Source organism: Capricornis sumatraensis, chromosome 1, assembly GCF_032405125.1.
Source record: "Capricornis sumatraensis isolate serow.1 chromosome 1, serow.2, whole genome shotgun sequence".
Classification (NCBI taxonomy): domain Eukaryota; kingdom Metazoa; phylum Chordata; class Mammalia; order Artiodactyla; family Bovidae; genus Capricornis; species Capricornis sumatraensis.
In genome coordinates, this window is record NC_091069.1 from 159,816,335 (window position 1) to 159,831,338 (window position 15,004).

Below are 15,004 nucleotides of genomic sequence, written 5' to 3' on the forward strand. Positions count from 1 at the left end.
AACTGTTCTGTTGTGAATTGTATCTACCTGTTTGGTAGCAATTTGGTAGCAATAATTTATGGAAGGGCAGTAAAATAACTTGAAGAAAGAAATTGCTTCTCAAGTATTCTATCTGTAAAAATTTTATCTTCATCTGGAAGCAGAATCTGAGATGGAGCTTCTGGTTCAATAGATTTATCTGGAGAAGGAAGGAAGCCAAGCAGGGCTGGGGAAGAAGAAAGCAATGGCATGGACTCAGTTTAGTCTAAGTCCTACAAAAGCTCTGAGCATAAATGCACCAATTATACTACAGTTGGTATCTCCCTGAGGCAATGGAGGGACCAAAGTCTGGAGGGGCAGGAAAGGAGATTACTTAGCTTTCCATTCTGGCAACTGTGAGTTGTTATGAGCCTATACTTTCATCAGTGGTAAGATGAGTGGCAGGTTGATAAATGGGATCTAAGTAGGAGATAAACATTGTCCACTAAAATCCATAAATACCAAGATAATATTCAACTTTTCCAACTTGGTTAACTTCAGATACTTTATCCTCATATGAAGATGTAAAATTACAAATAAGTAATATATGCAGATTGTGAAGTAGCTAATATATGAATAGATACAATTAAAAATTACTTTATGCAGAGATGCAACCATTTGAAACGAAGCTCCTTTCTTGCGTTTCTTCTCCCCAAACTGTAGAGCTAAAAAAAGAAGAAAAAAGTACTAAAAAGGCTCCTTTTTGTCACATTATCAAACCCTGGTGATGAAAGCATAAATGTGTCAAAGTTCTAGAAGCAATAAGGCAATGTCTACAAAAGCTTTAAAAATATTTATGTCTCAACATAAAAGTCTATTTCTCGTGCTTTTTCTCAAAGAAATATCAGGCAACTGTGCAAAGATACTCACTGAAGCATTGTTTAGTCATTACAAAAATATTAAGCAAAAATTTAAATGTCAACAATAAGAGATTGGCTAGTTAAAGTATAAAAAAAGAGTATGCATACAATGAAACACTGTGATCTTTTAAAATGATGATGCAGATCCATATTACTGATCTGGGAAGATTTCTAGGGTTTATTTTGAGAGGAAAAATTAGGTTACAAAATATCTGTATATTATGATCCTAAGTGTATATATATATATGTATATATAAGTGTAGCTGTATTATGGCTGACTATATACATAAAAAATGTTGGGTACAGTGTATACTAAAATGTTAGCCATTGTTATCTCTCTCTGTGACATTATAGGTAATCTTTATTTTCCTCTTTTTAGTTTCTCCATATTGTCTTTGGGGCAACACTCATGCATTATTTTTGTAATTTATAAAAAACAATCCATCCCCATTTTCTTGAAGCAAACAAATCTATGCTAAGCCAAATTGCTTTACAAACATTTATGTAGTGCTAATTCATTAAGAGGTACAAAACCCATAGGCAATCTGGAAAAAATGGGCCAGCTAACAACATAAAAAAACTGATGAAATTGCCGAGGCAAGGATCAGAATCTAATCACTGACGTCCTCTTGACATGCTCCATGCCCTCTAAGGGAATCACTCGACTTCTTCGTACTTCCACTTTTTATCCAGGGAAAGGGAACACTACTCCCTCCCATTTATTGTTTTAAAGAATTGTAGCTGGTTTACAGTACTCGGATTCTCCAGAAGAAAGTATGGTTATCATGAGTAATTCAGTGTTTGGATGAATCAGAAACTTGGAGGCAAGTGTTTTCCAGGGTCCTAAAAGAATTATGAAAAAGAATATTCTGGACAAGTCTTCTCTTCTAGTTCAAAAGAACACAGCACACCCTGAAGAGTCAGAAGATAATTTCCTCTCTCAAACCACTCTCTGATTTCTTATAATCAGAGAATTACTCATCTGGGAGCCATATATTTACATGGTCACTATGTATCAAACTTCTCAGGGGTACTTCAGAAGCTATTAGAATCAGGCAAATGCACTGCCTGAAGATTTTCAGGGTCCAAATACAATCGCTGCCATTTCTCAGTCTCCTCTTGAGGTGGGCCCATGGGACTTCAGACATGCTCCTAAATTACGTCATCATGTGCTTTCAGAGTCGGGAAGTGCTAAATTTCTCCATTCGCTGACTAAGTTGATCAGGAGTCCCAAAACAGGTGACAGGAGACACCTATTGAAGCTCGGAGTAAGACAACAGGAGGGTGAGAATGTCAGAAAGTGAGAGGACACACCACACTTAAAGAACACTTTGCCCCACTGCCACAGGGCATTTGAAATCAGGTTGGCTAGATTTTGTTGTTGTTGCTGTTCAGTCATGCAGTTGTGTCTGACTCTCTGCAACCCCATGGACTGTACCACACCAGGCTTCCCTGTCCTTCACCATCTCCCGGCGCTTGCACAAACTCATGTCCATCGAGTCGGTGATGCCATCCAACCATCTTGTCCTCTGTTGTTCTCTTCTCCTCCTGCCTTTAGTCTTTCCCAGCATCAGGGTCTTTTCTAATTGGTTGACTCTTCACATCAGGTGGCCAAAGTATCAGAGCTTCAGCTTCAGCATCAGTCCTTCTAATGAATATTCAGGGTTGATTTCCTTTAGGATTGACTGGTTCGATCTCCTTGCAGCCCAAGCGACTCTCAAGAGTCTTCAACATCACAGCTCAAAAGCATCAATTCTTTTTTCACAAGAGCATCTAAAACGAGGTTGGCCAGATTTTTTGTTTTCCCATAATTTCCATTTTTCAAAGGAAAAAGGAAATACAAATGTGTACATCTGATTTTTTTAAACCAGTGTAGACCAACCATGTTTGAATTCTAGGTTCTGCTCAGGGACTGCCAATTTGGACCTTTGCTATGAACCATGGTGCACTTTCGCCTGCAGCAGGCAGCAGTCCAGATGTGAGGCTGATGGCAGCAACCTGGGCTTTGTGTCCTCAAAAGCTTCGTGTTACACTGCAGAGGTCTGAATCAGATCCTGAGTCCAGGGAGTCTGTCCATCTCTCTGTTTTCTTTGTTTCCAGAAGACAGTGAGAGTGAAATAAGCATGAGGCTAGTAAGCACAAGTTCTGTCTCTGACCTCAGCTTTGCCATTTAACAGTGTTAAATCAATGAAGCAAGCAGGCTGTCAGACTGAGGTGGCTCCAATGCTGTGGCAGCCTGTGTAAGCCAACCAAACTCTATGCCTCTGAAAGTCTCCATGTTACAAAATTGAAATTAAGGACAACCAATCACAAACAGCCACGTGGGCTTTAGATATAGCTAATCACTAGTTTCCTCACTTTGCTTCCACCTTTTCTCTATAAAAGTCTCTCCTTGAGCTCCTGTGAATGGAATGCCCTTAACCCATTCTGGTTTGGTGCTGCCCAATTCAAATAGCTTTTTGCTCAAATAAACTCTTAAAAATTTTAATATGCCTGGGTTTATCTTTCAAAGTAGATTTGTGAGATCTGGGGGTGCTATTTAATTCTTCTGTACTTGTTCCTGTAAGATAGGGAGAGATTTCCCTGAAAGAGTCATGACAAGGATTGAGTAAGATAACGTATCTAGAAGTGTTTGGAAACTGCTGTTGTTTGTTGTTTAGTCACTAAGTCATGTCAAATTCTTTTGCAACACCATGAACAGCAATCTGCCAGGCTCCTCCATCCATAGGATTTTCCAGGCAAGAATACTAGAGTGGGTTGCCATTTCCTTCTCCAAGGGATCTTCTCAGCCCAGGGATTGAACCCATGTCTCCTGCGTTGGCAGGCACATTCTTTACCACTAAGCTACCTGGGGGGCCCTGCTTTGTAAATTACAAACTACTAAACAAGATTAGTTATTAGTTGGTCAACAAGTATTTATGGAGTGCCTGCTAAACAGGCATCTGTTACATGCTTGAGGCCAGACTTGAACAAGTGAGACATAATCTCTGCCCTCAAGAAGCTCATAAAAATTCCATTACTGCAATATAAAAGCACTGTGAAGGAGAATTCCAAGATATTTGGGGGATATGTATTAAAGGAGCTTGTTATTTCCCCAAAATCATTCATCAAAACATGGTTTGCTGCTCTCTCTTTGCAACTTGGTTGAGTAGAAGATAAAAGCAGGCTGGAGCAGTCTCCTTGAAATCTATCTACCTTAGAGCACCGTTTCCCCGAAGAACCACCAGCCTGAGGATGGAAAGGCTAATAAGAGGGGATGACTCAGGCCACGGGGAGCAGACACACATCTCTCAGGAAAGAAGCCAGGATTTTTATAAGCGCTGAGGCAGACGTGGGCTCCATTCTAAGGCTGAAAAATTGAGGAAGAATGTCTGACTCACCAGTGTTGGTACTGATGTAATTTTCAAAAAGATTTGCCAGGAGTCTGTTGGATGACTTCTGAAATATAGCCACCACTGTTTCATTAAGAAAGTCTTTGTTCTTTTCAAGCCAGCCACTGATGTTATAAGGCACCTTTGGAAAGGCATGTAGTTCAGGTAACAAAAAAGGAGAATGCATAAGTTCCTTAGCAAATTATGTAATTCTTTTTAAAAAATCATACATTGTGTACGTCATTTGAATTTAAATCAGTTTAATGTAACAGTACTGAATAAATACTCCAGAAACCTGTGTGCAACCCAAAGAGCTTCTCAGGCTTTACCATTTACATTGTGGAAAAAAAGGAAGAGAGAGGGAGGGAGCGAGAGGGAAGAAGCAGGGAGGGAGAGGAACACTAAACCAGAGTGGGTGGAAGAAATAGATGGTGTTTCCAGGACAAAAAATTCACATCAGCCCTCCTTCATATAGGCAAAAGTAGATGGAATAAAACAACTGCCTCTGACACAAGGTGAGCACTCCATAAATGCTATAGCATTTCACTGTAAATACTATTGTAATTAATATTCAAGGATATCAGAGAGTTACAAACATATCTAGGTATAATTGGCAGGTCGTTTTTAGGTCTAGTATTATTTTATCCTTTATCAGTTCTCTTTGTTCCACCCAGAATCACTGACCAGAATCATAAAAGCAGAATGAAAGAGCACAGCACACACACGTATGTGAACACATACACACACATATACCCCCAGTGGGGAAATGAGGAGAGGGAGTGAGGGGCATTAGGAATCTTTGTTGGTCATAGTTTAGAGACTATTACCTCATAGTGACTCTTTATGAAAGAATGAAAAAAAAAAAACTTCAGTGAAAAGATCAGTTGAAATCACTCATTCACACAATGTGCAGTTGAAAGAAAGGATGAATAAGGAAAAGCCCATGCCTTTGATGGTCTCTGAGACTTTCTGAAACTGTCTTACTTTGAATTGGGTGAGAGAGTCTACTTTTGAAAATTTTGACCTCTGTTATTATAGTATGGTATTTCATTTCCTAAGTACTAAAAGTCTACACCAACTTTTTTGGGGAACTGAGATTTATTTTGTTCATCTCTTCATTTAATCTAAACTTTACAGATATATTTACTTATATATTATCTAAAGATTTGGGCTGAGTACATTTGAAATAGAGGCAAGATAATTCAGGGCTGAGGGTCTAGAAGTAACTTACCACTCCTGCATAATGGACAAGTTCAAAGTGAGCTTCATATTTCTCGTTATGGTCAGCCTTGGGCTTCTGGAAATGAACCGACTTTCCAAAATGGTTGTCGAAAAGTTTGGTCTTGAAAGTCACATCTGTAGCCTGATGAAACATACATTCTTCTTCGAGGATGGAAAAGATGCCCATTGGCTGCTTGGAGATACAGATGAACAGTAGATGAAAAAACAAAACAAAACAAAAATACTAATAAACAGGATTTTCACTAAGGGATGAGTGTAAATCCTTCCCCACAAACCTAATTAGTTGACAAGGGATCTTCACTACATATAACTAGACCTTCATCCATTCAACAAATACTTATTAAATATCTACTAGGTACTAGACACCAGCAGGAGCTGTCAATGTAGTCATGAGCCACATACACAAAGTATCTGTCCTCGAGGTGTTTACCTTTTAGTGGAGCTGACCGGCAATAGACAGATAAACACTAAATAAATAATTTAGTTTGCTATAAGCACCCTGAAGAAATCATGCAAAGTAAAGAGAGAGAGAATGACAGAGGCTATGTGAGAACTCTTTTAGTAGGAGAGTTCAGTAAAACCTTCTGAATGAGAAGAGCAAATCCTGAGAAGACATGTATACAAGTATTCTGGGCAGAAAAATGAAGAGTGCAGAGGCCCTGAAGCAGGAACACTCTTAGCAAGTTTGAGGTCCTGCCAAAGACAAATGTGGACTGAGCAGAACTAGTCGGAGATAGCGTGTGGAAAGAGAGGGATACAGTACTGGAGCCTAGAGGCTTTCCAGGCCATGGTAAGACATTTGGATTTTATTTTAAAATGAGAGGCCTTTGGAGATGTTTTACAATAAAGTGATTATGATTTAATTAATGCTTAAAAAGGATTATTTGTTTTGATTGGCAAATAAAAGCCTATTGGCCAATACTGACTGTGGTCTCTATTGGAAAGCCAGTGAGCTAAAAATGGTTTGAGATCCAACCAGTCCATCCGAAAGGAGATCAGTCCTGGGTGTTATTTGGAAGGAATGATGCTAAAGCTGAAACTCTAGTACTTTGGCCACCTCATGCGAAGAACTGACTCATTGGAAAAGACTCTGATGCTGGGAGGGATTGGGGGCAGGAGGAGAAGGGGACGACAGAGGATGAGATGGCTGGATGGCATCACCGACTCGATGGACGTCAGTCTGAGTGAACTCTGGGAGCTGGTGATGGACAGGGAGGCCTGGCGTGCTGCAGTTCATGGGGTCGCAAAGAGTCAGACATGACTGAGCGACGGAACTGAACTGAACTGATTTAAAAAAGCAGACAAGAAAGGATATGTGATAGGAAATCGAGGACCCAGTCAGCAACCTTTGTCTTTTAAGGGCCTTACAGTAAAGCTCTTAGACTTTGTGGGCCATAGGGTCTCTGCTGCTCCCTGCCATCAACTCAGCCATTTCAGTCCTGAAAGCAGCAACTGACAATATGTAAATAAAATGAGTGTGATGATGTTGCATTCAAACTTTGTTTCCAAAAACAGGCTACAGGCTGGATTTGGCCTGCAGGGCTGCAGTTTGCTGACCGCTCATCTAAACAAGTGATAGTGTTGGAGACTGTGAACGGTTACTGAAACGTGACGTGGGTGTTAGTGGAGCTGGGTCACAACTTGCTGATGGACAGAATGTGGGGTGTAGTAGAAAGAGGAAGGCTGACTGCGGTTTTGGTTTGAGCAAATGGGTAGTGGATGTTGCCATTCACTAACGTAGGGTACATATAGGGAAAAAACAGCTTTGGAAAGGGAAAGATCAAGGATTCTTATATTTGCAAATCTACTTGTGTGTTTATATGTTCGTTTATCTCCACACATATTTTTGAAATGCCTTCTATGAGCAAATCACTGTACTAAACACTTCTGGTTAAAACAGGAAAATCAGACGTGGGCTCTGGCTGTAGAGCATCTAACTGGGCAGACAAGACATGCAGATAATAATAAATAAGCAGACTCTAAAGCAACAGAAAATGTCATGAGAGTTCCAAGATAAAACAATGATCCCTTGGCCCAACAACATAAATTTCGTGATTCTCTACCAACCCATTCTACCCAAGAACCACAAACTCTCAGATGTGGGAGAGACCTTACAGTTCTCGCCCAACCCACCTAAAAGCTCATTGAATTCCTTTTACAATTTCCCTCTAAAAAGTAGGCTAGCTTAGGCTTTAATATTTTCATGGAAAGAGAACACATCAACATTAAGTTAAGGCTCTGGCTGGGTGATATACAAGAAGAAAATTTGTTTGTATTTTAAAATCCTTTGTTTGAAATTATGCCACTGGAGCCATACGAATGGGTCTAATTTGGATGATTAGATACTTGAAGAACATGTTTTTGATCCACCTGAGTCTATTGTTCTAATGCATGGATTATGGTCTTCTACCTCTTTTGTCTAATCTCATAGACTTAGAACCTGCATTTTACAGCAAATGCATTCAACGACATTCCATCAACAACTCTTGGACATCTGGCACATACTGTACAACTCTTGTACTCCAGCAGGGAAGATGTCTTCTTCCCTCCCAAGTATCCAAGTCGGGAATGATGCAGTAAGCAAATATGCAAAGGATTGCTCCTGGCAGCATTGACCTGGTGGGTTCTTGACAAAATGATGAATGTGGAGGGGAACAAGAAGGAGGGAAAATCTGATAACACTAAATAGTCGAGTCACCAAGTCTTGGAGGTGTGGACTTCATTTCGTATTGCATATTTTCCTGCCACAGAAATAGTCAACCTTTCATAAAAACTAGAATGAATCGTTTAAAAACTGTAAGCATCTCCTGGGGTAGTTCATGTTAACAAGAAGGACATGCCAAAGCCTCACAGCAAGCAGCAGCCCATCTCCAGCAGATCCACCTCCCATATATGAGGACTGCCATGTCCCTGGGACTCAAATGAAGCCATCTTCCGTTTGGGGATGAACGGATGCTTTATGCAAAGCAAGTAGATATCACAGCTCAAAATGTAACAATTAAACCACTGAGGAGGGAAAAGCTCTATTTCTTCAGGGTCTTCTCCATTTCTCCAATGCTTAGGAAGTATAAAACTTCTAATAAACATGAGGCCCTCTAGCAAATTAATCTCCAAATAGGTCAGGGAAAGAAGTAATTATGTTCTGCATCATAGCATCAATTGTCCTCTATTGCACAGTAAATGGTCTGAGTCAGTTGCCCTGACTCTGAACATTAATGCTATAACCTCTCCCTCTTCAAATATTATCAATTCAGCCCTCCTCTCTTTCACATCTGTCACTTTCTTGCTATTTCCATTTCCGCTATCCTGATTCAAGGCTTCTGTTTCTCACTTGCTGTAACAGCTTTTTAATCACCCTGACGTAGCCTTTTCTCCCATTCCTGACCCCATACACAAACCCACCAGAGTAAACCCAAGCATCTCTGACTACCCCATTACCCAGTGTGGAATCCTCTCTGGCTCACCATCACCTAAAAATAAGTTATAAATTCATTAAAATCCCTTCACAGCCTGACTCCCTTTTTTTAAACTTCCAAATCCTTCCCTCTGATTATTTTTAACTCTCATCAGATTTTTAAATGCATCCATTACTTTCCTGTCTCTAAGCCTTTGCTCTTGCCCATCCCTCCGCATGTTCACTGTCTTCTTCTTTTCACCTGTTGAAATCATGTCCATTCCTTCAGACTCAGCTGAAATTTTACCCCTTTCCCACCAGGCCTTCCTATATTCCTGCAGGCAGAGGTGACCTCTGCTCTTTTGAGTTCTGTGAGTCTTTGTGCCTTTACCACATTTATCCTAACGTATTTTTACATTTATTAGACTTACAAATCTCCTGTTTGACTGCATACGTCCTAAGGGCAAGTGCTATTTATAACAAATACTTAAGTTTTACACAGCATTTAATTCAAAGTTTTATAATAGTAATGAGTTATTAGGCCTAAAATTAAGGTCCAACATTTTGTGGGCTTTGACATCTGGGGAACACCAGGAGAAACTAATCACAGGTTCTCCTCCCCACATGCTCCTGTGGGTTATGTCCTCCAGGCTTGCAACATACTTTCTCATGGGAATAGGCACAGAGCCCACTGATTCTTGAGTAAGGGACTTCAGTTCCCTACCAGCCCATGGAGTTATTTAAACAAGCCAATCACATCCTCCAGTGGGAATCACTGGTTGCCTCACCCTATTATTACTACAAAGCCTGCTTCCCATAGCTCTCAATTATTCATTCTGCTCCTAAGTGCAACTGCTGTGCAGCCCCATATGGCATGCAGTGTCCTCCTCCCCAGTCTGTGAGTATATGTGACTATTAAGCCGCTGTCGATCTCATCTGTCCACTGACAGGTGTCTTGTGGTCAGCCATCCCCATAACCCTAGAAGAGGAATCCCTCCCTCACCACTGGGGTAACAAGAAAGTGATCAAAACAAGTAGGTGCTAAATACACTTACTTGTTAAAAGCTGAAAACTAGTAAAAGTTTTGGTCTTCAGACCTCTTGCTAATTATATCCTCAGTACCTTGAGTGCCAGGATGATACCTCTGGTTTGTATTTCTCCCAACACTTAGTAGAGTAGGTCCTAAGGTGACTAAAATCTAAGTCCTCAACAAAGGAATTAATTGATAAGTGAACACTAAGACTTACAGGTTTGCGCTTTGGGATGGGGTGCTTTACTGTGGGCAATGGTTAGGCAGAAAGTAAAAGTTGTGAGCAAAAAGACACAATGCAATATGTTTAAAGAAAATAGTTATATGCATTCAAGGGATAACTAATGAGATATTAATGTGATTAATTTTATAACAAAAATACTAGAATTAGCTTATCTAAAGAACTCTATTTGGGAAGTGGCAATACTCATTGCCAAGATGCTACCAGAATTCAAAATTATTTTAGAACCTACTATGGGATATCTGACACCTTTGACTATTGGCACATGGAAATGACCTGTAGTCTGACTATGGATTATTGCATAGAAACAATTATGAGTTATTTAGCTAAGTTAGACAAATTATGTGAAAAATAGGTAATACAGTTAGGATTCAAAAACAGTTAAGATGATTGGTATTGAAGTCAATTTTCTCCTGAAGACAGCAAAAATCTAACAATTTCTCCTAATCCCCATCCTGTGAGGGACTTTTTCCAAGATGGCTGAATTATTGAAAGAAGGATGTAGCTTCTCAAGGTGACTCCACTGCAGGGGCAACAGTTTCTAAATGTATAATTTTGGATGTATTTGTTTAAAAAAATAAAAATAATCTCTTTACCAATACCTATGTAAAATCATAAATATGTAATCATATGTTAATATTTAATATGTTGATTACTGATGTTCAAGTTCTAAACAAACTAGAATAATTCAAGTAATGAGGTAAGTGTAAGTTAATCCTATAATAGATCTGTTCACTGCATTTATATAAGGAGGTTACTGTATGCTTGAAGACCAAATTAACAAAGTTGGCATGAAAATGTATTTTTTAGCTTGATATAAACTTTTTTATAAATATAAAAACTCAAAACTTATATGTATAAAAACTTTTTCCTTATAAACACACAGATGCATTCTATATTTTATATGTAGTGATGTATTTTAGTTCCTTCAAACTTTGAAAAGTTCCCATGGTGCAGTCTGTTTCAAGGAGAGAGTTTGATCATTAATATTTACTAAAAATTTCCTTCATGTAGACTGAACAAACACAATGATCTTTTCAAAATATAGAATCATTTCAAGAAAGGTTTTAGTATTCCACATTTGCCTGACCTGAACCTTTGAAATAACTCACAGGAAACCAAACACTTATCTTTTCCTTTTATGATTTACTCATTTTTCCCCTTGTTTTATCATATCACTAGAAAGTACAACAGGAAATTATATCAATGTTGCTGGTGTCTTAGAATAAGTTTGATTGTCATAAATAAGATAATAGGCTTCAGATCAACTACAAATCTGTAACACTCACAGACGTATCAGGAGTTGAATACTGTCTGCATCCCACCTTCCTGCCTGAATACAGTATTTTATCATATTTAGAGTAAGTAGATTTTACAGGTGACAACTGCCCAAATTTAAAGCTGTCCCTTGAAGGAGCTCCAGTTCTCTTGTTTCGTTTCTAATTAGAAAACTGTAACTCTAATAATGCCATCAAACATTTCCCAGATCATGGGCAGGTCATTATTATCATTATTTTTAGTCAACTCAAGAGTTGGTTCATTATCACCATTTTTTGAATCAGCCGGTCCCCTCCCCAGAAAGTGGTTATAAAATAAATAAAATCAATGTGATGTCCACTCCTGTTAAGAATAATGGCTATTTTCAAAGAAGATTTAGTTTCATCTAAAGATCTAACATGTAAAATGGATGGGACAGTGATTGATAAAATCTGGGCCCCACAAAAGACAATGAGTGAGAGGTTAGTCATCCTCACCCCTTTCTAAACAAGGTTGCTGAGAATCAAATGTGAGAGCAAAGCATAGTTGTCCAGACAAGTGCAGAATTCACTGCAATCCACAACTATTGCAAAAGATAAGGCCACATAGCTGCTCACACCTCATCATGCTTGCTCCCTTGGACAAAGCCACAGAAAAACCATATTGAATTCCCCTGGCAAATCTGGTTAATCTTTTCTAGAGCACATGGAAAGATTTCAGTGTATGGGAACATCACTGAATTTGGAAACCATACACTGCAGCTAATTTACTAATAAGCCATGAAGTATTGTCATAAATTACTTAAACTAACTGGTACTTGTCCAATTAAATGAACAAACTACATCCTGCAAGGTAGTGGCCTTGAGAATTTATGGCGGTTGTTTGTTTGCATGCTAATTTGCCAAATTTCGTTAAGCTGCTCTGGGTCTACTCATTCACCTTATGTTAATCAGCCAAGCCCTACAGTGGTCATATTTTCAGCTCTGTGTTTTTCCAGTCAAGACCGTGACCATTTTTAATCTCAACAAGCTTCCTCACGCATTAACAGCGGAGGCCATGCATAAGCAGTAAATATGTAGCGACAGTGTGAGTTAGAGATGATGGAGTAGGTAACTGATGTGCGACTTTAGTTAGGATGCCACAGGGCTGCACAGAAAAACCACTAAGAGAATATGTGCAGAGCTCTTTACCCTATTTCCCATCCCCTTGACAGAGCCAGGGTCCTGACACGGATCAACACAGCAAGCAGGGCCAATTCTCCTTAAACAAAAATGGACGGGGGAGAAACATGCCTCACCTTCTCAACAAGATCCACACAGGCTTGCAAATCCAGGCCAGAGTCGATGGACACCCAGTCAATGCCTTCTCTCCTATATTCCTCTTGCTCCAAAATCAACGTATGCTGATTGAAGAACTGTTGTAACTTTTCATTGGTAAAATTAATGCAAAGTTGTTCAAGACTGTTATACTTCACGGTTGTGATCAGAAATAAAATTGAGAAAATAGTAATTATTGGAGGCAATGGATATGTTAATTAACTTAATTGTAGAGATTATTTCACAATGTATATGTGCACTGAATCAAGTTGTTCTGCTTAAATATATATTTTTAATTGTCAAACATACTTCAATAAAAAAAACAAAATAGAGGTTCACTTGGAAAATATAAAGAGAAAACCACAACCACTATCATATGTTGGCAAATAAACCCAATAAGTAAAAATTGCTCAATTATATTCTTAACCTCCTTCATATATATCTGAAAATTAAGATTATGATAGGAAATTAACATTTAATGATATTACAATTCAAAATCATAAAAGATGTCTTAATTTACCTTTATTTAAGGTTGAATTAATTTCCTAGCACTATTAATCATAATGATTTTTATTGTTATTTGTTAATATTAATAACAGCTTTTTCCAACCAAAGTAGCGTTTAAGTTTGCACAGAATGATTCTCATCATGCTCTGACTACATCTTCTGGCATTCAATTCACATAGTCTAATCCTCTTGTAAATATACATCAACTTCACTCTTACCAGATATACTTACATCAAGCATCTCAAAACCAGTGATGTCAAGAATGCCAATGAAGAATTGTCTTGACTGCTTGGCGTCCAGGACCCTGTTGATACGTGCCACCAGCCACTTAAACATTCTCTCATAGATTGACTTAGACAAGGCACCAACAGCATAGGTCACCTGAAAATCACATCAAAAGTAGTCCTTCGCCTGACAACAGTGTTCATTTTGACCCTGGGCATTCTCTATCAGTAACCACCTTCTAGTAAAACCAGCATATATTTATCTGCTTTCTGTGGTTATAGCTTTATGCTGAAGATAAGGGGAAAGGAAGAAAGAAACAAGGGCAAGAGTAAAGCGAGAAGGAAGGGAGAGAGGAGGAGAAGGGGGGAGAGTTACGGGAAAGGAGGCGAGCTGCCTGGCGCCTCCCCACCCAACACTCCTGTGAGAGATTCATGTTCCTACCACTAAAGGACCAAACCTCCTGGGGTAGGGTGGCAACATGTTCTAAAACCTTGCTGTTCAGAGTGTGGTCCTAAGACCTGCAGCATCAGAATCACGTGAGAGCTTTTTAAAGATGCCAATGCCCAGCATCTTATCCCAGACCTATGAATCAGAATTTGCACTCTGGCACAATCCCCTCTGACTCCCACGCACCATAAAGTTTCAAAAATGATGGTAGAGTAGGTTAGGAATATAGAATCTCTAGCTCTTTCCTGCTGCTGCTAATAAATTGCATAACTTTTGGCAAGTGACCCAATCTCTCTAGGGTGCAGTGTCTTCCCCTGAGTTATGCTCTTGAAGATTCTTTCCAGCCTCAGCTTCCACCTATTTTATTAGTTCCCAGGGCTGCCCTCAACTCTGCATAGGGAGAAGGGCAATTTAGTGCATCGTTCTGACTCAGAGTCCTCTACTGTAAAACTGAGGCCACATTTCACCTCCCTGGAGGTGTGGGTCAAAGGCGCTCTCCTAACCTACTGGGGAGAGCTCCAACCTCTGCGTGTGATGCTGCTGCTTTGCGGATGTAGAGCCTGCTGCCGTGACGCGCAGGCGCCGCTGTCGCTGCAGCTTTCTGACAGACTCCAAGGAGGAGTGAATTTCAGCTGGACCGTCTCCAAGCCTGGCAGGGGAATGCGCTTCAACGACTTAACATTTAAAACAGGCCTATCACACCCATCCTTCGGCTGCCCAGGACAGTGCGCACAGCAGGAGCCAGTTGGTGTCTGGCGGTGATTTAGTTATGAGTCATCCACTCCCTGATCAGTTACCTTGAGTCATTTCCACAGTAATCCATAAGCCGGATGGCATCACAGTTTTTTATTATTGGCATCAAGAGCAGACACGCACAAGTACAGCACCGAGAATGATTTTTATTCTTCAGAGCATCGAGGAAATCACTCTATGTCTACAGCAGTCACTTTGAAAGTTTAAAAAGAACGTGACTAACTTGCTTCCCCCCCTATTAATTCCCTAGATACTTGAGAAGTGGGAGTGAGAGAGAAACTGGCTGCAGCTGGGGAGTAGTGAAAAACAGGAAGAAAGCCTGAAATTGTAGCAGAGGTTAAAC

General features: G+C 39.6%; 1 protein-coding gene across 1 annotated transcript in view; it reads right to left on the reverse strand.

The window, feature by feature from the left end:
- The window catches only part of MYH15 (myosin heavy chain 15), a 157,057-nt gene that overhangs the window by 94,528 nt on the left and 47,525 nt on the right, over positions 1–15,004 (reverse strand). The window contains exons 13-17 of the mRNA XM_068968346.1: positions 13,468–13,617; positions 12,711–12,881; positions 5,481–5,660; positions 4,259–4,391; positions 616–683 (exon numbers count right to left, since the gene is read on the reverse strand). Of these exons, the coding sequence (XP_068824447.1) occupies positions 616–683; positions 4,259–4,391; positions 5,481–5,660; positions 12,711–12,881; positions 13,468–13,617 (702 nt within the window). The remainder of the gene's footprint in view (positions 1–615; positions 684–4,258; positions 4,392–5,480; positions 5,661–12,710; positions 12,882–13,467; positions 13,618–15,004) is intronic.